General features: G+C 32.6%; 2 protein-coding genes across 3 annotated transcripts in view; one reads left to right on the forward strand and one right to left on the reverse strand.

The window, feature by feature from the left end:
- Positions 1 to 1,729: 1,729 nt before the first annotated feature.
- Positions 1,730 to 17,868, reverse strand: LOC111052110 (mitogen-activated protein kinase p38b). Of its 2 annotated transcripts, none has more exons than XM_039420693.1 (10): positions 17,167 to 17,868; positions 15,910 to 16,039; positions 15,320 to 15,378; positions 14,198 to 14,339; positions 12,760 to 12,922; positions 11,177 to 11,248; positions 6,581 to 6,660; positions 5,494 to 5,572; positions 4,204 to 4,377; positions 1,730 to 2,747 (listed from the first exon to the last, which is right to left on the reverse strand). In XM_039420693.1, the coding sequence occupies exons 1-10, from the start codon at positions 17,268 to 17,270 to the stop codon at positions 2,668 to 2,670; spliced, it is 1,083 nt and encodes a 360-aa protein (XP_039276627.1). In that variant the 5' UTR covers positions 17,271 to 17,868; the 3' UTR covers positions 1,730 to 2,667. The 2 variants fall into 2 exon arrangements, with proteins under 2 accessions (XP_039276627.1, XP_039276626.1); XM_039420692.1 differs by lacking the exon at positions 6,581 to 6,660 and adding an exon at positions 9,017 to 9,096.
- Positions 17,869 to 17,985: 117 nt separating this feature from the next.
- The window catches only part of LOC111052101 (exosome RNA helicase MTR4), a 32,752-nt gene continuing 25,545 nt past the window's right edge, over positions 17,986 to 25,192 (forward strand). The window contains exons 1-5 of the mRNA XM_022338728.2: positions 17,986 to 18,225; positions 20,428 to 20,592; positions 21,568 to 21,807; positions 22,845 to 23,019; positions 24,500 to 24,814. Of these exons, the coding sequence (XP_022194420.1) occupies positions 18,107 to 18,225; positions 20,428 to 20,592; positions 21,568 to 21,807; positions 22,845 to 23,019; positions 24,500 to 24,814 (1,014 nt within the window). The 5' untranslated portion in view covers positions 17,986 to 18,106. The remainder of the gene's footprint in view (positions 18,226 to 20,427; positions 20,593 to 21,567; positions 21,808 to 22,844; positions 23,020 to 24,499; positions 24,815 to 25,192) is intronic.

A 25,192-nucleotide genomic window follows, 5' to 3' on the forward strand; every position in this document is an offset into this window, starting at 1 on the left:
TCACTAGTGGTGTGCTCTAAATTAAATAAATTATAATTATTTTCATATCTATTTTTTATTTACCTGTAAAATAATTGATTGAATAATAAAAAATCCTGATAAAGATTTTTTTATAAAACTGCACATGGAAGCGTTTTAGTCTTTTCCGTATGAGTTGTCTTTCAAGGTGACTCATGGTTCTACGTCAAGAAAGTTGACTCAACTCAGATCTATCCGAAAATACCGTTTTACTATAGTGAGGTCCACGTTATAACGGCAGTGGAGGAAAATAGGAGAACAACGTTGCCGACTCTTTATCTTGCCAAAGGCTTTGTCTTGTCAATGCCTTCAAAAGACGGTACAGGTTTATTGATGTAATATTAGCTATTTATTCTCGTTAAAAATAATCAATTATATCCTATCCAATTAAGCAAGAAACTATATATTTTTTTATAATTTAATAATACATTTTCATAATTAATTAAGATAAAATATTTTGTTTATCAATTATTCATTCTACATTGTTAAAAGACGATCTGGCAACAGAGCAAAGTGAGAAAGAGATTGCGCTATCCGCTCTGTCAAATTATAGACAAGGATACGGTAGCAATACCATTGATCTAATTCTAATCAAACCATTGCCATTATAACGTGGACCTCAATATATACTGCACTCTGCAGATGGGTATTTTGGCAACTTGCTTCACTTTTTATTGTATTCTTCAACAGGTATTTGCCCAAAAATTATGAAGCCTACTGATAAAATAATAATTCAAGTTCAATTATCAACTCAGGGCGGTGCGCAACGGTTGAGTATATCTCTATACTTCATAAAGTATTGAAAACAAACCCAACATACCTATTGGAACATTCCAAATTTTCCTCTCTGTAGCAATAGGTAATTTATTCTGAGGGAATTCTTTTAGTAGTGAGATTTACATTTATGAAGTCAGTGGAAATGAAAGGAAGCAGAGTTAGTTACCAATTTTCTATTACCACCGCCTTTCATAGTAGATAGCTGTGATTCAAGCTATTCCTGTTTACCTAATCAGATATTAAATTTATCTCAATTTTTTTCAATTAATCCTAGCAAGCTGAACAATTTGCATCATTTTGTTCTTTTAACGAACATCTTTTCGTTCTGATAAAATGATTTTATAAAAATAAGACTTCATTCATAAATATTGTTTTAGGAAATGAGCTGATAAAACGTCCTCACCTACTGACGGGATTCAAACCCACAACAAGGCAGCGATATAAAGCAAATTTAAACGTCTCTCAAACCACTCAGCTAACCTGGCCTGCGGTTCTTAGGCCTAGTGAATATGAAATTGTATTCTTTTTTATATTTTAAGACCTATTGATAATAATTAAGGTGTAAATCACTAATAATGGTGGATTATCTTTTATCCGCGATTAAGCCTATAGTGAGCTTCACGTTATATGTAGCCTATTAATAACAATTAATGGCACTTTAATCACAATTAATAACAATAGTCCATAATCCTACATACAGCAAGTAACGCCATGACTCCAAGATACTCAGGTACCCGATGTTACTCAGCAAGTAACTAAGAGAAAGAATTTGTTTGCTTGCGTCAGAGGAATTTATATGCCATAGTTTTAACTAATATTGACACTCAGCAATTCATTTGAGACAATTTCTAAGTATTCCACTAAATTCAGAGTTAGTACGATAATGGTAGTTTCAGATATCAGAGGTTCAAATGATAATTCAAATATTAAAATATTAATAACGCAATATCAGATTTATTATCTTTGAAATATAATTTTCCATTCAATAAAGAAACATTAGCCAATAGAAAATTAAAGTTCAATAATAATACAATTTCATGTAAAACAGCAAATTAGTTATTAAAGTTTTTAGTTTACAAATAAACCTTAGAGTACTCTGAAAATTTGTTCATAAATGTTGGTCAGTTGAAATAAATAAAAATTTGCTGCCACAATAGATAGCACATTATTACAAATATTGTAATACATTGTTTTAATAGAAAACTATACAATACTCCAATTCCCAGATTAAACAAGTAGCGAAAATGTCATCTAATGAATTTCCTAATAATATTAATAAAGCTCAAAGATTCAATCTCACGTTAGATTCTATATTTTTGCAACCACGTAAGTTGGTTGAAGAAACTATTACCTAAAATCCAAGATAATAATTTACTGTGATCAATAAGTTAGCTATCAACCACAAAACCAATCTTAATACCAGATTAAAGTATTCATGCTTAAATAAAACCTCAAATTAGAAATAACAACGAAGTATTATAGAATTTCACATAAATATTTAAAAGTAAACAAAAATAAATCTGACTAACCACTAAATATTTTTATAATTATTATAAAATGGAGAACTATTATGTATATGGTTACGTTAGACGTTGGCTGCTCCATGAAATACTTGAATAAAACAGATAGATTGCCATTGAAAGTAATGGCAAGCGAAAAATTAATAACTGTAGGCTACCATCCTCAAATACGTTACAAATCCTAAAATCTAAGCCAAAAATATACGGATTCTCTAGCACCAGGTACTATCGACTATAGAATGAGATGATTTGAAGTCTAACTACATAATCTTAACCGCTAACTTACATAATACCCTCCTGTAACTCATATGATCAAATTAATGTCTTTTATGAAACTGATTAGTCGAAGATACTAAGATCCAGAAGCATCTTGAGTTTGAGCTGCTGGTACTTGTAGAGGTATGAAATCGATGACTTCTTTGTAAACTAATTCTGAAAAAATGGAGAAGTTTATTGTTACAGCAAATTGTGACCCAAGAAATAAAAACGTCTAGCAATAGAAAAAAGTTACAAATAATGAGTAATAAATAAGAACAGCTATATCATTAAGGCTGTGCAAAGGCTAAAAATAAGCTTTCTACTGGTGATATTTTTCAAAGTTTTTCGATTTGTATATCATCAAGCTATCAAAATGAAGAAGTTTTCTCAGGAAAACATTTTTTTTCTGATCATTACTTTTTGAGATATGAGCGCCTAAAGTTTAAATTTTTGGGACAGAACATTTCAAATTCGGTAAGAGATAAATCAATGAGATTTAGAGGATGGATTTTTTATGGTATTGTTGATCTAATAAAACAAAAATTTTCTGAAAATATCGATTTTTAAGAAAGTTATTCAATTTACTAAAAATAACCAGAGATAACTTTCAGTATGAGTGTTCCTAGTGCTCTTTCCACAGTTTGTCGCAAATGAAAACTGTGAACAACATGGTTTTTTAGTGATTAACCGCCAATTTTCTCAAGAATATTACAGAGCTCCTGCAATTTTCCCAGAAATGAGACTCATGTTAGTTGATAGGGCTTATAAATAGCTTTCCATGGTATAAATTTGAAGAAAATCGTTAGAGCCGTTTTCGAGAAAACCGTGAAAAACATGTTTTTTTTAGTAATTATCCGCCATTTTTTCCGCCATTTTGAATTCAATTTTATTGAATTTCTTATTGTCGGATCCTCATGGTATAAGGACCTTAAATTTAAAATTTCAAGTCAATCGGTTGATTAGGAATGGAGTTATCGTGTTCACAGACATACACACACACACAGACCAACACCCAAAAATCATGTTTTGGACTCAGGGGACCTTGAAACGTATAGAAAACTTGAAATTAGGGTACCTTATTTTTTTGGAAACCAATACTTTCCTTACCTATGGTAATAGGGCAAGGAAAGTAAAAAGGACATTAAATACTATAATAATACAATATAAGCCCTCATCGCCCTTCTGCATCGGTAAAGCTAAGGTTGTGCGCTCATTAAAATGATTCATTATTCAAGAAATTATATTAATAAACACATACAAAATAATACAGAATACAAGAAACAATATGGAGAATTGGGAATCTAAGAGATGTATAAATATAATATAAATAAATATAAAGATTGGGAACTAATATTATAAGAGGAAAATTTGTTGTAATGTAGCTTTACTACATTATTCTTTGCAGGAGTTTGACAACAGCGATTGTTAATCAATTTGACTCATTTAAGAAACATTTTGTACCTACTAGTTACTTGTACTAGTGATATGTAACTTTAAAAAAATTGACACTTCTCATATGTATTTGTACATGCTTGACGAATAAAGATAAAAAAGATTACAAATACGTGAAGAAATACAGAAAATAAAGGTAAAATCGCTGAAAACAGACAAAATATTGTTGATAGCTTACTTTTCCACTCCTCAACCGGCAATTCCATGTCTTCAAAGCTTTGATCGTAAGGCTGTGAAATGGGCTCGTCAGTTGGGTCGGCGTATTGAGCAAGATAGGGATGTGCCAGCGCCCTCTCCGCCGTTATCCTCCGCTCCGAATCCAATTCCAGCATTTGTTCCAACAAGTCAATAGCTGCAATAGAAAACAATTTCAATAAGCGCATTATAATTTCAAAGAAGACCATCAATGTATGACGTCCATTCTTCTGGCTGCATTCCAACTAATTAAATCTAATGTAGCAAATAATTTAAGGCGAAGTAATGAAATTCAACTACCAATTAAATTTATTTCCCAAAATACATTTACAGGCAAAAAAGGGGCAACGATTCTTGCTTTCTTGCAAATGGTCTCAATCTCTTCGTTAAAACGAGACTAATATGAATATTGATGATGGAAACATTCGTCTTCATTAAACAATTCATGATGGCTGCATTCACTAAAAATATCAAGTGTAGGTAACAACCATACGTGTAGTAAATTATTATTAGAGTAGGCTATACTATTACTGAATTATTAGTGTACCTAATATGTATGAGTAAATATTGTTAAGTACATGAAGTAAAAATAAAAGTAATGAGTATGAATTTAATGTAGAAGATAACAATTAAACCACATGTTTAATTTAAAACTACTACTTAGTAGGCTACTATTTAATCAACTACAGCATTTAACAACAGTAATTTGAAAGAAACAGGTGAAGACGGTGGAGCGAATGTGGAGAATATTGTAACAGAAAACAATTTGAACTAAATATTATATTATGATGAACTATAAATTTCAATATACATTTCAATAAATATATGAGGTACTCCAGGTACCATAATGATCCGCAATTCCATGATACATGACAGGGAAATCAGAAAAAATATGAAACAGTCTGAGCGTAAAAATAAAAATACTACAATATTATGTAACAAGCTAAGGATATTGGCTAAATATTGATGCAACTAGAACTTCATTGCATGGAATGGAAAATGGTTCCAAGACAATAATTGAAGACTAGGTCACATTTATTTTGAAATTATTCATGGTAATTTTAATTGTGTATTGAATTGTGAAATAAGGATATTAAGTGAACAAGTTTTTAATCTTATGATGCAAAACTCTTCACAATTTTTCAAAACAGACAATTTCTGATAGAACTTAATGCTAACAAAATATAATACAGTGTACTATATTATATGGATATGAACTAATTATTAAGATAAAGAAATATTTTATAAGTATATTGAGTTATTTATGTCTTACCCAAAGCATTTGCGCCTTTGAATACTTCTTTAAAATCTTTCTTCTTCAAAGGAGGCAACGACTGAATGTAATTTCTAGCCTGAAAATTAGAAAAATTAAATATAAAACCGTACAATGAAAATGCAATAAAAATATCCACTATTGAATCAGGGCTTGAAGGTCTCCTCTATCACTTCTCAACGTTAAAAAAACATGATTTAATTTTATTGAAGAGCTTAGAATGAGAAATACAAAGTAGAAATATTTCCATTAATAAATAAACGTGTATCAAAACTATCAACCGAAAGTCAATCTTCTTCAGTTACTTTTCCTCTCAACAGAACGAATCAACGCTTTTAAAAGACCTCAGGCTCCTATAAACCAAACGTATGCATTCGTTACGGTACTTTGCTTAGCACACTATCCACGTCCGTGTGTGAAAACCTTTTTCCTGTATTATAGACTTATGTCTTTTGGTACACAAGAGAAAAGAAGATGTTCAACATTATTAATTTCAACATTTATTCTTGAAGAATATCTAGTTTACAATAATTTTGATACAAATAAACAAAACATTATTTATTCAAGATGATGCTTATCATCTTCAACCTGTCAAAACAGGTTAAAATCAATTAATTGGCTGATCCACAGCAATGCTGTCGGCTTCAATACAAAAATAATGACAAGAAGTTTTCCGATCAAGAGGGCACATTCATACAATATTCTGGTAAATTTAGAATTAGATGACTGGATGATTGATTTAATCTAGTGATGCAAAGACTGTTTAGGGTTTAATAGGTTTGGCTTCCCAAAAATCGTTTTTTTTTCAACTGTAAGTATTCTCAATCAAAAGAAAGTTTTTTTTCAAGACTGTCAAGTGGAATGAAGTCAAAATTTTTAGTTAATATCAAACGGCAAATATATTTTACTCTAAATATACAAGATATTCAACGACTACTGTACCTCTTCGCTAATTATCTTGCCAATGGTATCAAAACTGTGTTTTGTTTAAAGACTGTCAAGTGGAATGAAGTCAAAATTTTTATTTAATATAAAACGGAAAATATATTTTACTCTAAATAGACAAGATATTCAACGACTACTGTACCTCTTCACTTATTATTTTGTCAATGGTATCTTGAGATGGAGTCCCACAAATGACAAGAATACGAGTTAAATGATCTATATCTAAAATAGCTGTTAAGGGATGAAGCGTGAATATAATCATATTATTTACAATGTGAGCACAAATAAACCTCAGGACGCTCATCACAAACAATATTATAATTGCATGAAAAAACAAAAACATTAGTAATATATTATAGAAAAGTAATAAAATAGCAGTTACAATTCACTGTAAAACTGTTGTGATTAATTTAATTCAATTTAGAAGTATTTTTTCAATTTAAAAATGATTTTTGTGTGCTTTGAATTGTAAATTGAGTGTGTAATTGAAGAATTTTCAAGTGACACATAACCTAGCTACATTTGACTTTTGTATAAATTAGAATTGGAACAGTTTTGGGCGTAAGTCTGTGGTACTTTTCTGTAAGTTGTTTAATTGTGAATAATAAAATAACATAAATAAATAACACATTTTTATGACTACGCCTATTACTTAGTTCAAATTTGTAATTTTCAATATATTATAAAAATAGTTGAGAAAATGAATCCTCAGTCAAGAAATTTAAAATTAGGTTTTAATTGAATTTCCAAGTCAAGAAATTTATAGATTTCAAGTTGGAGAGTCAAAGTTTATGAATAGATATTTCAATTTAAACGATTTGACATCTGGTAATAGCGAATCAAGCAATTCAAAACGGATACAAAATCATTTGGAATATTCATGCCTAATTGTTTGAATAAATTTGTATACCTAATTTATATGTGTTTGAATAACTCAGGTTACAATTACTTGAGGCAATGAATATGTTGGCTTGAATATTTCAGGGTTTTTAATCGGTACAAATAAATGTTGGTATTATTTATTTTAATGTCTAGATATCCAAGAATTAATTGATTAGAAGTATAGGTAGATAATTTTTCAAATACAGTAGCTCCATTGTTGGAGAGATGTCGAATCATTACATTAATATCAAACATATATATATACTCTTTATAACAGCTTAAAGCTTAAAAGCATGATTGATGCAAGCTTTATTTCATTAAATAAAAATCAAACATATAATCTTTAAAACAGTTGAAGCTTAAAAGCATGAGTAATATAAGCTTTATTTTGGGATTACATGGATTGATATTGAGCAGACATGCGTAATAATTATAAAGCCTTACATGAATAGGGATAGAAAATCGTCGGAAGAAGTGAGAGCCAAGTATAAATGCAATAGTTAAAAGAAATTTTCCCAGGAATTATAGTATGCAATCAATTCTGAGCTATCTCTGAACTACTGGAGTTGTGTCAACAAATCTCTCGCAAAAAATGTAATAGGTTATTTTTCCCTACATGAATTACTTATAGCTACATTCGTTCATCAAAATATTTCTATGAAAAATTCAAATTACTCCTTGAGTTATATCTATAGAATTTATGCAAAGGGTAGAAAATCACACACAGTACTTGATCATATTTTTCGTAAACTATACTTTTACTACCGATTGCACGTTTGCCCAACAAATTAAATTTAAAATTGATAAAGCAATGTCACCCAGCTTAAGATACCACAAGAACCAATTAGCAAATCGGATTGCAATGCAATGAGGTCATTAATCATTGTTGAATTGCTGGTAAATTTGATAGATTTATGTGCAATTAGTGGACAATCGTGTTATGTTTAGTAAACAAGGGGTACAAATGGTACTTCTTATCACTATTTGGCTGATAACTAAGAAAGGAAAGCTATTTGAGACATCAAACTGTATGTTTAATTTGGTAAAAGTATACTGAAATACGTAAATACCGTTTCTATATTCATTTCATGAATTAATTAATGTAAGTAAACTTTAGACTCAATTTTCTCAAAACTAACAATATGTCACTTGTACCTCTTGTATTTTGACCCCTTCAATTGAATAAATAATTCCAACACTATTTACTGATGTTGGAATGTAAAATTGAATGAGAACAATAGATATTTACAAGTTAAGAAATATAGAAAAACTATAAGTGTACTTTATCGAAATCTGTTGAACAAATGCACTTTAATATATGCACTCGTATCTTATAACACAATCGTATAAAATAATACATTATTTGTGACATTTGAATTTCTGAAAAACAATCGGTTCAACATGGACACGGCTATTAAAATATACGATTGTTGATTGAGAGACATGTATTTCACTTACAATGCTGATTTCAAATAAAATAATTTAGATTTCAAATAAAAAGCATATTAAAGTTGATTGGAGGAGTTGTAAATGTCTGAAAGTTCTTGATATGCTGGAAGTGGAGATAAACTGTCTTTCAACCAGAATTAATAATGATGAGATGCTGTGATAATCTGAACAATCTAGTCGAACATTGATAATATGCCAAACAGTGAAAGCGCTAAGCAAAGCTGTGTTTAAGCGTAATGGAACTCACCGACTCGCTGGATATTTTCTGCATGAATTCAGCTCGTGGAGTTCCCAAGATTTCCATTATCAGATTCAACTGTTGAATGTCTAAACAATCGTGCTAAGGGACATTCACAAACACAAACGTAAATATCAGAAAGCATTCGCCAAACCGGAAACCTTATTGAAGAGTTTACACCAACAGTGAAGGTGAAAATGCTGTTAAGTATTTACCCACATATCAGTGCCAATGAAACTGAACGGTACAGTGAAAATATAATTTCTATGAGTTCTTATTTGACTGTTCACACTCAGCACATATGAATAGTCCCATTATAACTTATGGGAATAATACCGGTCACTTTCATTGTCACTGATATTTGTGAGGATCCAGGCTAAATACTATTATCAACGTTATATGAGTTTTATGTAGTGTACTTCAACATGCATATAATGTGATACTATCTAGTGACTATAGTGAACAATAGAAGTGTAGGGTGGCAGCCAACAATATTTTAAAAAACGAGATTAATCAGCATAAAGTACATAAAACTATGCATACGTTATGTACATAACGTGCTTGACGTACATAAAACATTCTTCAGGGCTACAGTGTCAAACACCAATTTTAATATTGGCAGCGTGTGGCAGTTAGATAAAAATCCAGAAATTTACAGAAAAAGGATGACTTCTAGCTGGTTTGCAAAACCCAGGAACAATTATAATGAATCATGATCAGAATTAAGCTACATCGGTGAAATCAGGACATCCTAATTAGTTATATTGATCTCAGGTTGTAGGTAGGTTCTCAATTGATTATAGGTTACTTTGTTAATTGATCTCAGGTTGTTGCAATCCAGCATTATGAAGGGTGAGACAGGAAAGTATCCCTAATTTTTAAGATTAAGTTTCAGATTACATAAAATATTATTTATATACGTAAGCTGAGAATTTTTTCACACTCATAAGCTTATTCAATGATTGATGAAAACCAGTTTATATTTATTTTTTTTCTATTGCTGAGGATGATGCCCACATCAGCTCCAATCTTGTGCGTGGGTAATGCAACTGAAGATGATGATGAGAGATGTTGGAACTACAGATTTTAACACATGTTTTGAACCACCAAGAAGCGATTTTCAAACTCATAAACTATGTTAATCGTAATCAGCTCTCAAAGTGATCACTCGGGCAACTGGATTAGCAGAGGCAAGAAACTTTACTTCTATGAGTGATAACTTAGTTATCAGAGCGATAATATTATAAAGGAGAACTATAGCGAACTGGAGCGATTAGAGAGAAGAACTTAGCCCACGGAGCTAACTGCTTTTCAAAAATGTATAGAGGTAGAAAAAATACTTCTGGACGTCTTAAATATAAATCTTTCCTAAACAAGGTTTTTAAAACTTCATTCTTGAGTGACACCATTAAACTTAATCACAGGGATTAAAAATAAATAAATAAATAAAAATAAATAACTTGCAGAGTTATAAAGCTCTTCAGAATCACAAATAATAGAAATAGACTAGAACAGACTAAATAAGTAAATTTTTGAATGAGAGCATCACTTGTGAGGAGTGCTGTTCAAGTAAAATTGTTAGAAAAATAACTCAGCGGATATAAGCAATATATTTTGTTGGCTACTGAAAGTTTTATAGAAACGTTTTCAATTATTGTTAACTTTTCAATTCAATTTCAAAATTAGGGATACTTGCCTGTCCTATTCTGTCTCTCAAAACCTTCAGATTCAATAAAAAAAGAGATGAGGTAAGTGAGATGAGGTGATACAATTCATATCAATCTATGGAAAATTGAAAAGAAAATGAAAATATTTGTCCAATACTATTTGACTGATACTATCAAATAAACATGCACGATATTAAGTACTGTGAGCAATAGATCTGGAGATTTAGAAAAACTTGGATTTCTATGTTATCAAATTCATCAATTAGTAGACATGAATTTTGGGTAACTTACATCATAAGCAACATTTTGATTTACACTAACCATTCCAATAGCCCTTAAAAGCCAATAAATACTCACTACCTGTAGGTAAGGAGCCTCATAAGAAATAGAGATCACTCAAGCTCAAGAGAACACAGATTATTTTAAAATATTACCAAGGCCTAAATTTGAAAACATCTCTTAAAAAACTTAACAGGAAAAATTTTAAGAGAGAAAAGGATACGATCCGTGCCAGGGAACAAGGTCCTTCCAGTTATCAACTCAGCCATGATACATCCAACAGACCAGATATCCACTGAAATTGTCAAACGAAACATTTATAACAAAGCTTACATGCAATATTATCCATAGAATATTGCTAAAAGCAAAGCAAAGCAATGGAACACAAATTCAATACATACAGAAGATACATAAGTGACAAGAATTATAGTAGCAAAGGTAACAATAGTTAGAAATTTTTACAAATAACCTAGTTACAAATATAAAATTATAATTGATTTATAACTGATAACTGATTCCAGTTTATTAATACAATGATAAAATCAATAAAAAATTGTGTATACGTCTTCAAATCCACAACAAAATAAATAAACGATAAATTTGTGGTTTGTCATTCTATTTTTCTCTCACCCGCTCTCATTTTATGTTGTGCGTTTGTGTGTGTGTGTGTGTGTGTGTGTGTGTGTGTGTGTGTGTGTGTGTGTGTGTGTGTATGTGTGGGTGTATGTTTAAAACATATGACTGTCCTGAGAAATAGTTAGAAATCTCACATCCAAGCAAATCTGTAATGTTTCATACTCTTCTTATAATATATTTGTTAATAATTCAAAGAATTCTCACTCTTAATGGTCCTTGAATAGTGTGTGATGAGAGATCTGACTTCTTAATAAACAAAGTAATTTTAGCTGTGACAAAATTCTCTCTTTTAACCTCCATTAGGAATAAATGCTTAAACTCTTTCGAAAATATTCCAAAACTCGACAGTTTTCAAATATTAAAACAAATTAGTTGTTACTTATGAACTAAAAAAACAGTACAGTTAGAACATTCAGGCACGTTTCCAAAATCAACAATGTTTTTCATTTACTATTAAAAATTAAGGACAAACATGCTCATTATTGTAATCAATTGAAAAGATGAAGAATGTATAGATCAAGAGCGATTGAAAGAGTTTGAATGTTTAGGTAGACATGTTGTCAATTATGTTGAAAACTAAGGGTATACTCACACTATTGGAACACAAATCGTACGACTACAATCACAGATACTCCAGTCTCTCGAACCTACGACTTGAGTCGCTTATAATGCTTATTTTCACTACTCTAGTTGTCAGTAGCCGTTCGAATTTTTGGAATTGTAATTATTTTTATCAAGGTTTCTGCGATGTTGAAGTTGACAATTCGTAGGGAATTTCACAATATTTGCAACAAACCTAATAATTGAACGTGTGCTCGTTCATGCTTACGCTAATCCACTTCAATTCCCAACCCCACTTTATTAAAGATAGTTGAAACACGAGTCGTTTATTTCAACGTCAAGAGCGAGACTCCTGGAAGCGTCTGACCCGAAACGCCGACCCCACCTGAGTGAGAAAAGGCTGAGAAGAGAAGAAGTTGAAACTCGAGTCGATTGGCGAACAATATGTTGAGTCGCCGAGCAACTGAATCTCGAAATATCCGATTAGGAATTGCCTATAATCTGAGCATCACCATTTGAAAACACATGCCTTGTTAATTGGCGATTTGAGTGGCGCTAGTGTGAGTGTTTTTATTCATATTTATTAAGTGTGCGTGTGGCCTGACTCACCAGTTTGGTTGTAGTGCATCCAGTTGAGCATGATTTCAGGCGCACGATACCATCTTGTAGCCACGTATCCGGTCATTTCGTTTTCAGTAGGTCGTGCTAATCCAAAGTCCAGAATCTTCAATTCGCAATCTTCATTCACTGCTATATTCGATGGCTTCAAATCCTACAAATATAGAACATTCAAAACTAACTGTTGCTAAAAATAAATACATTTTAATTAAATATGATTCAATTGAGCGTTCATTTTAAAGTGTGCATAATTGAGAATCATAATAGCTATTTATGTATTAAGAGCGTAATGCGCGACTTTATCGCTCGCGCAAAACAGTTATCACGCGACGCGAAGCGTGATAATTTCGCAAGAGCGATAAAGAAGCATTACGCGCAAATTACATACAAATTTTTTTCTACAACTGCACAAACCTGTTAAATTACTTATATCGGCGGAGTTACAATTACCGACTTTTTAGGTTAAGATCTGACCTTTTGGCGAGCTGCTTACCATCAGCTGATTGGCGAACGTAAAGAAACTCTTCTGCGCATGCGGGAATGATTTGCGAACGTAAAGAAAATTTACTGCGCATACGCGGATGGTTAGCGAGCGAAAAAGTAGATTCTCCTCAGAAATAAGCTGTTTTACGAGGAGAATTGAGTATGTAAATTCTTTTTTTACGCGCAGTTGTAGAAAAATAAATTTATAATATCTATTGTGTTTTGTGTCATTCTAATCAACAATGAAAAAAGTCCTAGTCTGCTATATAAATTGCATTACGTGATACTACAGAGAAAATATAGCATAAGAAGATATCCATGGTATAGGGCGTTTCTTCTTCTTTTTCTTAGCCTTTTCCCACTCAGAAGGGGTTGGCGTTTGGGGTCAGTCGCTTCCAGGAGTCTCGGTCGTGAGCTTCGTTTGGTGTTAGTCCCTTATCTGCAAGATCTAAAAACGCAAGGGCGTATGTTCCAAATTTCACTGTTAACTCAAGTCGATAGTCCTAGTCGTTCTTTTTCGTGAAGCTATGTGACGCTGATAGGTTCTAATACTGTGCCGTTCTTACACTCTCCCCCGGCCAACCCAGTAATAATAGACAGTTTAGATAGTAGTCGGCTTGAGTTAACAGAAAAATTGGCTTGAAATTTGGAACATAAACGACTTCTCATGGGATATCTTCTTATGCTATCTTTTCTCTATGGAGATACCTAATTCTAGAAATAGACTTCAAACAACTAGAATAAAGTAGTCTTGAAATTAAAGAAAAGATACTGTAAGTTTGCAACTGAAGTAGTTTCGAAATATTGGACAGAAGTGATTATTTGACATTGTGTTTTCAAGTTGAATGATCAGTTTTACTTCAATTGAGATGTCACAATGAAAATCATATCAATGCATGTGAAAATTGGGTTTGATAAGTGAGAATGGAAGATAATACCTACTTACCCTGTGTATAATGCCAGCAGAGTGAATATATTTTAAGCCTCTCAATATTTGATAAACGAGGAATTGCACATGCTCATCAGAAAGTTTCTGAGTCCTTACAATATTATTCAAATCTGCGCCCATTAGATGTGTCACCAAGTACCTGAAAATAATTAAATTGTATTAATTATGTTACAATTAAACGTTCATCCAAGTAGAGAAGGAGATCAGTGATAATTTGTTTCAAATTAGGTGAAATTTTGCTCCCAATCAAATTGAAGATCTTTTTATGAATAATTTTCACGCATTTACGGAATTAAAAAATAGCTTTTGATTGAAAGTTTGCTTGATACATCAATACAATTATGGAAAGCAATTTTTCACTGCTGAGTCATGCATTCTGAGTTCCTCGTTCTTGGAAACTGAAGTTATTTATTGGATTAGTACGAGAGAAGCTTTTTATATCATTGAATTGATACTCGAGCTACCGATTTAGCTCTCTTTTTTCTATGAATTTATCCTTAAGTTGGAAATTCCATAGAATATCCTCCCATTCAACTACTAGACCAAGAGATTGCTGATTAATTGTAGGAATACAGATAGCCATTGCGAATAAAAGTGCATTCACTGCAACATTAAAGATCAACAGACCACTTAAGCTGCATTTACACTAAAATTATTAACAAAATGTTAATAACTTAATCCTTAAAGAATCTATTTGATTGAACATAACTTATCATACACATGATGAACATATTTGTTTGTCAAGTACCGTTCAATCTAATACATTAGGATCTATAAGGATTAAGTTATTAACATTTTGTCAATAACTTTGGTGTAAAAGCAGCTTTAATCTTGGTTTCAAAGTCAAAATCTTCCTGAAATGTTAAATTATGACAGAAAAAGTACTGTATGATGAATAGAAAGAAAGAAATTTTTTTTATTATATGCGTGTCTTTTGATCATCTGTGAGTCATATCTTTTGGAAAACAAAGAATATATTATATTACATTACAGATTTTGTGTGAATTTCATTAGTAGGCCTACAACTAACAGATAACTCCATTCTACACAGTGACATTTTATTGGCTAGACATAAGTGTTTGTGAAGAAAGTATTATTAAAAAATTAGTTAAATCTTACACTTGATTGAAATCATCCAATGATGATGAAGGATGAAACACATCTAAAAGTCCGATTACCTGCAATTAAATTAAAAAGTGTTAGAGAACAAATACTTGAAACAGGATTGATTGAAACCATAGAACCTTATGTCTTATCTATGGACAATTCTCAAGAAGGATATTAGCTCGAGCGTACATGAAATAATTACAATTCTAATAATTATTTGCTAGTCAAGAACGTCGGGTGCAGCTATGATATAAATATAATTTGGTTTGTAGATCACAAGTTTATCGAATAAACAGGACAAATAATTCATTTCATAGAACTTGACGCCTAATAATGACAAAACAATAGAAAAGTACTGATTGAATAAGCAGAATACTTTGCGAGCTTGACATAACGCTGACTCATTATAATGATTAATCATGCATTATTATAGACGATGGAAAACCATACTTAGAAGTTCCCCGGTTCGAATCCAGCCGAACCCAATATTTTTTTCAATGAATTTTAATGTTCATTATAGAACATAGCACTGGTGTCTGATCAAACACTTAAAAATAATGAATGATAATATTTTATTAACATGTAATGGAGAAATAACTTACATTTTCATGATTCATATGCTTCAACATCCGGAGCTCTCTATATGTGCGTTTAGCATGAACAGCAGACTGAAATGGACGGGCTAATTTTTTTATTGCAACTTTGGCTCCATATTTGTTATCTACAGCCGAGCTATAACAAAAAAAAGATAATTTCTAACTGAAATAAAATAATCAAGGTACACTTGAAGCAAAATTACATAGCCTACATTGATATATTTGATAAAAAATTAGGGTTGCTGAGAAATGGAGACCAAGATTTCAACCATGTAATTTTGAAAGAGAAAATGTAAAAGATTTGTATAATAAATACAGTACCTTTAGCCCCAGAAAGACAGTCTGGCAACCAGGTCACACAGTCGCTCACTCAGTCTCCGGACAGTGTCTTTAAACTAGGTTAACCATCCTGGCAACCAAATTTTGTCTGCTGGTTGGATGCCAAGCTTGACAACCACAGTGGTAGCCAAAATGTGGCTGTCCACGTCTTAGAACAATGCCCAGTGACGGAGTGAGCGACTGTCCAGTTACCTGGCTAGCTGCACGTCCTGGCTGCCTGGCGTAATAGGGGCCCAATGGCTTTATTATAAAAATTTTTCTTGGTATAAAAGTTAAATCATTTTGAAATAGTACTCATGAATTTTCTTCAGTAATCCTGTATTGTTTACCCGCCCAAGACCAGGTTTTAATTTTACAATTTGAATTACTGTTAAGTAGACTTATCTTCCTTACTCAATAAACCAGAATGATTTTTAGATTAGAATTACTGAATCAACTACAGTAATCTCAAACCAAATTGAAAAACAACTTAAAAAAGGCAGATAAAACGTGAAAATACTATTGTCAGGACAATAAGGTTTTATGTACAAATGTGGCTAGAATCCAAGATTTTTAAACTTAATTACCGTAACCAAAGGTGACCACCGCCAAAAGTTATATTTCTTTTCATTATTAGGTAAAATGTCACATTGATTGGAAAAGATTATTCTAAAACATGATGTGACCAGTGATTTTACATGTATATTATAGCAAAAATATTTTCTTAATAATACAATAAGCTTCAAATTTTGCAAACAGAAGGCCAATGATCAAACATTAGTTCAAATGCCAGGTACCATGAAAGAATTAAATTTGAAAAAGGATTATACCAATCAAGATCAACAAGATTCAAATTTGATTAAAAAAAATTACAAATAAAACGTAATATTGCCTAAATTCAAGGATTCTATCAAGTTTACCATTGAAATTTAAGGTTATAATTACCAAACTTGGCCATAAGCTCCCGATCCAACCGGAGTCAGCATTTGGTATCTTTCTGGAACTTCCCATTCCGTTCGATTTATTTCTACTTTATAAAAGTTTGACATATTCAAAATCTAAAAAACATCAGCCTAAAAATTTGACAACTTTGTTTTAAACCATCAACTTCTAATCTAAACCTGAATAACTGTGCAGTGCAGACTACAGACAGAACATTATTTTGTCGTCTGTGATATCTGTATGAAGTCAGTTGGTTGGTTGCTTGGCTCGCTTCTGTCTTCTGTCATTGCGTCACTCTGATTGGGTCCTTGAAATAAACAAGTCTGATCAGAGTGGGGTAAAATCAGGTTTGAAGCGGCCCAGCAATTAATTAAAAGAAAAAGTCATTATTGAAATATAAAATCCATTCAAGTTATTATATAAATAAATGTATTGTAAATGTAAGATTTTGATACTGTATTTTTACTCATATTTCCATGCTGGATAAAGATTGAAAAACTATTATAATTACCGTATATAGATACGCTGAAAAAGCTTTGTGTACGCTTTCAGTTATTATGTAAATAAAGTTATCGTAGATGTAAGATTTTGATATCTTTACTCATATTTTCATGCTGGATATAGATTGAAAAGCAATTAATAATTATATAGATACGCTGAAAGAGCTTTGTGTACGCTTTCGAGAACTTAAAAGACAGTCATTCTAAAAGAGAAGAAATCAATAATTTCTTTTCAGGTGCACATTGACAGCTTACGCTCTGAAACCCATTCATAATATCGATATATTTTTTTTATCAACAATGTTTGTTCGATACTTCGACTGTCGATGTTACATTTCATTTGAATCAAGATTCAAGTTAAAAAAATAATCAAATATGGCTGACGGTAATGTCTGTTGTCAGTGATTATTTTCATGGTTTCAGTGAATTTATAAATTTAAATAATGGCTGATTTTGACCCTCTAGATATTTTCAAAGCCTTCAACGAAAATGATGAAAGTGATGATGCTTCAGAAAGTGATCATGACGTTGATGAGGCTGAAAAGGATGTCAAAGAAGTTCAGTGAGTATTGCTGTAATAGGTTATGCTAACTCGTGTTTTTGGTAGTGAGGTATACCGTACTCTTATTACGACTTTTTTGTTAATGAATACAAGGTATAAATTAAGAAAAGGTACGTTTCATATTTTTTTAACAAGAAAAATCTAAGTATTGTGCATCAACACTCATGTAATTTTTCGGCGTCGACATTAGATCTATTAGTGAATAAATTATATTATCTCTGAGCTTACCGTACATTGTAGCGATTGGTTTGTCAAGAAACAAGTAACTAAAATGCGTACCAAAAGGAGATTTCGACATACCGGTATTAAGCAAATTATTGTCTTTGGGCAAAAAAACAAATAACTTGAGCCTAGAAAAAAGATGTGTCAGTTGAAGTTCATTTAAAAAATCAATAATGGAATTTTCTCAGATGACAAAAACAATCTTATTAAATGAAGATGGATTTTTATAATAAATGTATGGGAACAAACTAATAAAGTGAGGGCCTAACTTGTGAGATCCTTTGCAGATGCTGGCAGCTAGATGAAGAGCTTATGCTGAGGCTACCATGGCAATTTTAAATATTTAGCCAAGCAACATAACACATTTTCAAGATGCACTGTCGGTAAACGAGTCGGTAGGGCCGAAGACTCTCCCATTGCTTGATTATCAGCAGGTTTCCCAACGCCAACCCAATCAGCTTATAATCTGCCAATCGGAGAGCTTCCTGCCCTACCGACTGGGCCCTAATGGGTACGGGTGCTGAGAACCTTAGGGGCTTGGCCCTCACAGGTTGAGCTCTTATGAGATTCGTTCTGGCTCCCGTCTCAGGAAGTACTGGATCCACCAGCTACTGGCGCTGGTTCTCATGGTGAAGGGAAAAATGTCAACCAGGGGGCCTAGCTATAGCAATAAGTAGCCTAGCTTATAGTACGGCTGGGTGAAGGCTCCAGACTATTGGAGGTTCTGGCTCGACCGATTCGCCAGAACTTTCCGTCTCTGGGAGTAGCTGGGCACAGTGAAGCTATCTGGTGGAGTTTCGGGGACACCAGTGAGAGACCAGACTATGAGAACATGGGTACCCACGTCTCTGGAAGTAGCAGGCATGTGAAACCCCGGGAGGCCAGACCTCGGGTCCCATACTGTGAAAATCGGGTACGCCTCCGTCTCTGGAAGTAGCATCATAGCATTTCGAAAAATCCTCTCACTGGTCCTTCTTTCCGAAACGCTTGCGTCCCCTTTTGGGCGCCTGTGTGGTGGACGTGCAATCGCCCACCATGCAGACGTATACAATTGGGAGCCTCCTCATTGAAAATATTAGGTTGCAAGAACAGTTCGAGGAAAACGCCCTTGTTTTCAACATGGCAGCCTTCAGTGCTCCAAACTCACGACCATCATCAGAGAAACTAATATCATCTGCTTAACAGGCAACACATCTGCCATTTAAATGAGCCACATTGTCAACTGGAATAAAATGATAGTGTCCCCGGCTTCTTTGCCAATATATATTATTTCAGACAGACGTAATTTTTGGAGTTGCGTTCAACCCCTCAAAACACCCATTGACCCTTCACATATTGCTTACTATTGTTTTGGATTTTCCAGTTTCAGATCTTTTAATTTCTTCTACGTTTCTTGGATCGCTCAAAATTTTTAAAACGTTCTTTCTAGACAATAAGTATAACTCCCGAAATAATGAGTATCAATTTATTATAGTATAGTGTGTATACCTCATTTATTTATTCTATGTATGGAGACAACAGGTAACTCCATTTGAAACAATAGTATGCAATTCAAGTAAAAAGAAGTTTTGAAGAAAAGCTATGATTTAAAAAAATTACTCCACCCTTGCTGACTCATGAAATCTACAACAATGTAATACATGTCTTAAGCTCGCCTAATTTCATCTTGCGTAAAAAAAGTTATTGGTGTTTTCACACCTAGTCTTATTTATTTAGGGCATTTAAAAGGGTACTCAGATTTATATTTTTATTCACACCTAGTGTACGAATAACTTTCTCTCACTATAGTAAAGTGAAATATTGAACTTTTTTCTAGTCGTATGTTGTGAGTTATTCATGAAATTTGGCATCATAAATATGCATTTGAATCCAGGCTATACTAGTATTTTGAAATTGATAATTTATCTAGTTTTCAAGTATAACACACATTTTAATCCTGGAACTTCTCTAATTTATTTTCCTTGTCTTTAAACTTTGCAGACCCGACACGTCGCTGGTGGTAGGAGAAAGTAGTCAACCTCAGGACGATGACGTTGTTGAAGAAAAACCTGTGCTGGGCACAAAAAGGGTGTTGGACAGTGAATGCAAAGAGGATGAACTACCATCAAAACTCATCAAAAATGAAAGCTTCATGGATGGAATCAAGTAATCTCATCTTTACTAGAATATAAAACTTCGATTAAGCATTGATTTATTTTGTCGAAAAGGTGGAATAACTCAAAGTGTGGTTATTTTTGGTTGATGAGCCAGGTATCAAATTTGATTTGATTGTGCTTCAAACTCATATTCAAATTCCATTCCCTATTCAATGTTTATTTCAAGCGAACAAAGTGAAACAAATTGTAAGATGATTTATATAAAAATGTTCTAATTGCTCCAATATTTTTATTTTAATTTTGTTATGTTTCTTCTCATAGATTTGCAGGATACTCTCGTATATTTTATGAGTAAAATAAAATTATCGTATTATTATGAGTAATTCTTTCAAATTCATAATGAAATTGAATAAAACTAGTGAATTATCACCAACATATTTTTCTAGTTGAATGCAAAATTTTAATTTCAATTTTTTAAAATAGTAAGCCGTATATATAATATTTAAGATTATTGATATTTTATAAATCTTGCGTCTAAAGGTAGGCGCATCGTATTGGTATGCGCACTCCAATTGAAAACAATGCATCAAATCTAATCGTCCGATGCGTGCCGTCCGTCCGATGACGATCTGTGTGCGCCTACCTTAAGGGTGTGATTACATTGAATGCGTATATGTGCAGATGCATGTCAGTTCATGCATGAATTGAATAACAAAATTTGAAAAGTGCCATTGAAACACGTTGTGACTTGCATGTAGCTGCTCACTTTGAACGCAACCAGCAGGTGCAAGCGTTCAGTTTGAGTGTTCCTATTGCTCTTTTCAGATTTTGTTTTTCATCTGCACGCTTGGTCATGCATAACCAAGCTTGCACTTGCTCATTTATATGTATTCAATGTGATCACACCCTAAATTTAAAAGCATTCAATTTTCTCAGCATGGACAATCTTATTGATCAAATATTAAAGATTATTTAATATTTCATAAATCTTGAGACTTGATTTCAACAACATTTATTTTTCTAGCTTGGACAATCTATCGTCTAGAGTGAAAGTGATTACTGTCGAAACAGTGGAGAAATGTGTTCATGAGCTTGCAATACCTCCAGACATGGAGTATGTGCCGCTGAGGCCCCTTGGCACACCCGCCAAAGAATACCCGTTCATTCTGGATCCTTTCCAAAAGGAAGCGATCCTCTGTATTGACAATAATCAATCCGTGCTGGTATCAGCTCACACATCTGCTGGAAAAACTGTTGTTGCTGAGTAAGTACTTCATAATATTTGTATTTATTCAATAATGTAGAATACGATTTTGAGATTCAAGTTTTATACAAAATAGTTCGTTGTTTTTATTGTATTCATCGAAGCTGTGAGTGAGATCTCAATATTTAGGCCTATTGCAATATACATATGCAATATACATATATAATATACATATACAATATACATATACAATATAAATATACAATATACATATACAATATACATATACAATATACATATACAATATACATATACAATATACATATAGCCTACAATATACATATACAATAAACATTGGCTAAATAATATCTTGGTGGCATCAATATGCTCCAAATTTGTCAAATTGTATATAAAATTCAATTTGGAGTCTGATGCAACCGGTTTCAAGATCATATCTTCAATGGGTATTGAGATATTCCAATAATGTGCACAATTCAGTACATTTTATGAAATACACCAGGAATTGTACTATCTCTACAACCATTAGCTAAATAATAATTTGTTGGTGGCACCAATAAGCAATATGTTCTAAAGTGGACAAATGTACTGTAAAATTAACCATTCATATAATATTTATCAATATTACATTATTCAGCAAGAACTATATTTGTTTTGCCAAGATTTCAACTTAGAATAAAGAATAACAATTTTTATCGTAAACTGAAATTGCATTTTTATATTTATTGTGTATTTCAATTATATATTTGTTTGCAAAGTAAAAATGTTTTGATTCGATATTATGGAAAGAGAAAACAGGCGTTAGGTCCTTATCATATTTATTTCGTGGATTGACTTGAATAAATTTTCCAATTTCAGGTGATGTTCTTTTTTTACATTTGAAAAATATGGCGACTAACGACCTAATGCAAAATTCTTTATAATTCCATGTGTTTAATTTTGTCTTTATAATCCGATGTCGCTCCGTGAAAAGCAGTGAATCATTTATAGGACACCAATCAAGGCGTTGAAAGATATAATGGCAAATCATTTTAAATTATTGGACTAAGAATTCTGATACTAAATTGTTGAACTTTCAGGTACAGTATAGCAATGTCACTGCGTGAGAAACAGCGAGTCATTTACACGACACCAATCAAGGCGTTGAGCAATCAGAAATACAGAGAATTTCATGAGGAATTTAGAGATGTTGGACTTGTGACTGGAGATGTAACCATCAATCCATCAGCCAGTTGTTTGATTATGACGACTGAGGTAAATCACTCATTGAAATATTCAATAATCTTAGATATTTATTTTCCTAAAATTGCAATACAATAAAACCTTATTGAATTAAATCAGTTTTAAAAATGATAAGATTACATTCCAAAACATTATAAATATATACTCGACGAAGCATTGTTTGCTAAAGACAGTTTTGTCTGCAAATGGAGTTACATCATGAAAGTTTCAAGATTTACTCTCCTCGCTATGAGAACTGTGACGTTATATAAATATAATATTGAGGTACAATTTTTAGCTTTCAGTTTTGATCAATGCCACTTATCAGGTGACTAGAAAAAATCGTCTACAAATTCACTATAAAATCGTCTGGATGTCATCGCACTGAAATGCTTTACAAAAATTATTTGTTTGTGTTTTACTCATTATTGTGTCGAGACAACCGTTCTGTTCATTCCAATGCTTTATAGAGTATTTGTTTTTTTTTTTAAATTTATCATTGTATTATATAGACTGGCCTATATTATTATTATGTGTCAAATGATGATATCCTGTGAATTTATTCTATTCTGTTACATGGAGGTCGATCGCTAGCATGACCTAAACTGATAGCTGACAGGTCTCGGCAATTAATTTTGCCATTATCTTGTAGTTCTATTTGTAGTCAACCTCGACTGAAAAATGGAACATATGAGTGCAGCTTTGTCAAATAAGAATTTATCAACGTTGTCCACGTTGACCTACATTGAATTATTCTTTCAAAAATCTTTAAAAAGCTGTCAATAACAAGATCTATAATTGTTTATGTCATGTTTACTGCCCTCTTTGAAAAGTGGAAGTACCTTGGCAATCTGTAAAATGCTGGAAAATAACCCAAATTCGAGCATGGAGTTGATAAATGATTCAAATCCATTTTATTGAGCCAAAGCACATACAGGCCAAGTAAAAACATCAAAATAAATGACAGTGCTAATAAATGATGAGGCAAACAGCGGCTGGACAACCGCTTATAATATAATATGGGCAACCAAATAGACTCCGTGTATTGGGAATATTGCTCCGTGTATGGGGAAAGAATTCTTATCTATAATTATTTCAACTGGGAAATAAAAAATCCTGCAGAATTATATCTTAATATTATTCTTTCTTACATTCACAATATTGAAAATAAAGATAAATCATAAATAGTTCAATTTTTTATAAACAGAGCATGATGTCGTGGGTTTTTTGTTAAAGATAATTACAATTGATATAGTATTATGTTGGAGTATATCCTAAAGATTTTAGAATACTCATTATAATGTCCAGAGTGCTGCATCACAGTAACGGAGTTAATAGAATTTGCATATTTGAATGTATCAGGATCTACATATAAGGCGAGCTTATGAGGGCTTCTGATGCTTCCCGACCAATACCAAGCAATCGTAATCAATACTATTAAAATACTTGAGTCATTGAACTATTAAATCATTTATACTATTTATTCATTTGTTTATTATTAACTTTGTTTAAGATTCTGCGTAACATGCTGTACCGAGGCTCGGAGATAATGCGCGAGGTGGGCTGGGTGGTGTTTGACGAGATTCACTACATGCGCAACAAGGAGCGAGGCGTTGTCTGGGAGGAGACGCTCATCCTGCTACCGGACAACGTGCACTATGTGTTCCTGTCGGCCACCATCCCCAATGCGCGTCAGTTCGCCGAATGGGTCGCCCACCTCCATCACCAGCCCTGTCACGTGGTCTACACTGACTACCGGCCCACGCCCCTCCAGCACTACCTCTTCCCCGCCGGCGGCGAGGGCATTCATCTCATTGTCGACGAACATGTACGTTCAACGAGTTCACAACTATAATTTGTATAGAATAAGTTGAGACTTGGCCTTCCATCAGGGGGAAATTACAGTGTTGCCAAATGATAGTGTAAATAAAATTTGTAGAATTGATGGTGATGTTGTGAAATCTCTCCATAAAGAAAATAAAGATATTGTCAAATTTCACTAATAATTTATTAAAAACTTTAAAACAGTACAATGGTTTCACGTTTACCAACGCATCATCAGCTGACACAGTACAGCTGACACAGTACAGCTGATGATGCGTTGGTAAACGTGAAACCATTGTACTGTTTTAAAGTTTTTAATAAATTTTTAGTGAAATTTGACAATATCTTTGTTTTCTGATTGTGTAAAATTGCAACTCTCAAA

Source organism: Nilaparvata lugens, chromosome 2 (genome assembly GCF_014356525.2).
Source record: "Nilaparvata lugens isolate BPH chromosome 2, ASM1435652v1, whole genome shotgun sequence".
NCBI classification, from domain to species: domain Eukaryota; kingdom Metazoa; phylum Arthropoda; class Insecta; order Hemiptera; family Delphacidae; genus Nilaparvata; species Nilaparvata lugens.

What these genes read in the sequence shown, in the direction of transcription:
- LOC111052110 (XM_039420693.1), bottom strand. Translation starts at nt 17,270, where the DNA reads ATGTCAAACTTTTATAAAGTAGAAATAAATCGAACGGAATGGGAAGTT. An exon ending in TTGGATGATTTCAATCAAGT is followed by an intron (nt 14,340 to 15,319) that starts GTAAGATTTAAC and finishes AATTATTTTCAG; the next exon opens with GTACTTGGTGACACATCTAA. An exon ending in CAAAGGCGCAAATGCTTTGG is followed by an intron (nt 4,378 to 5,493) that starts GTAAGACATAAA and finishes TTTCTATTGCAG; the next exon opens with CTATTGACTTGTTGGAACAA.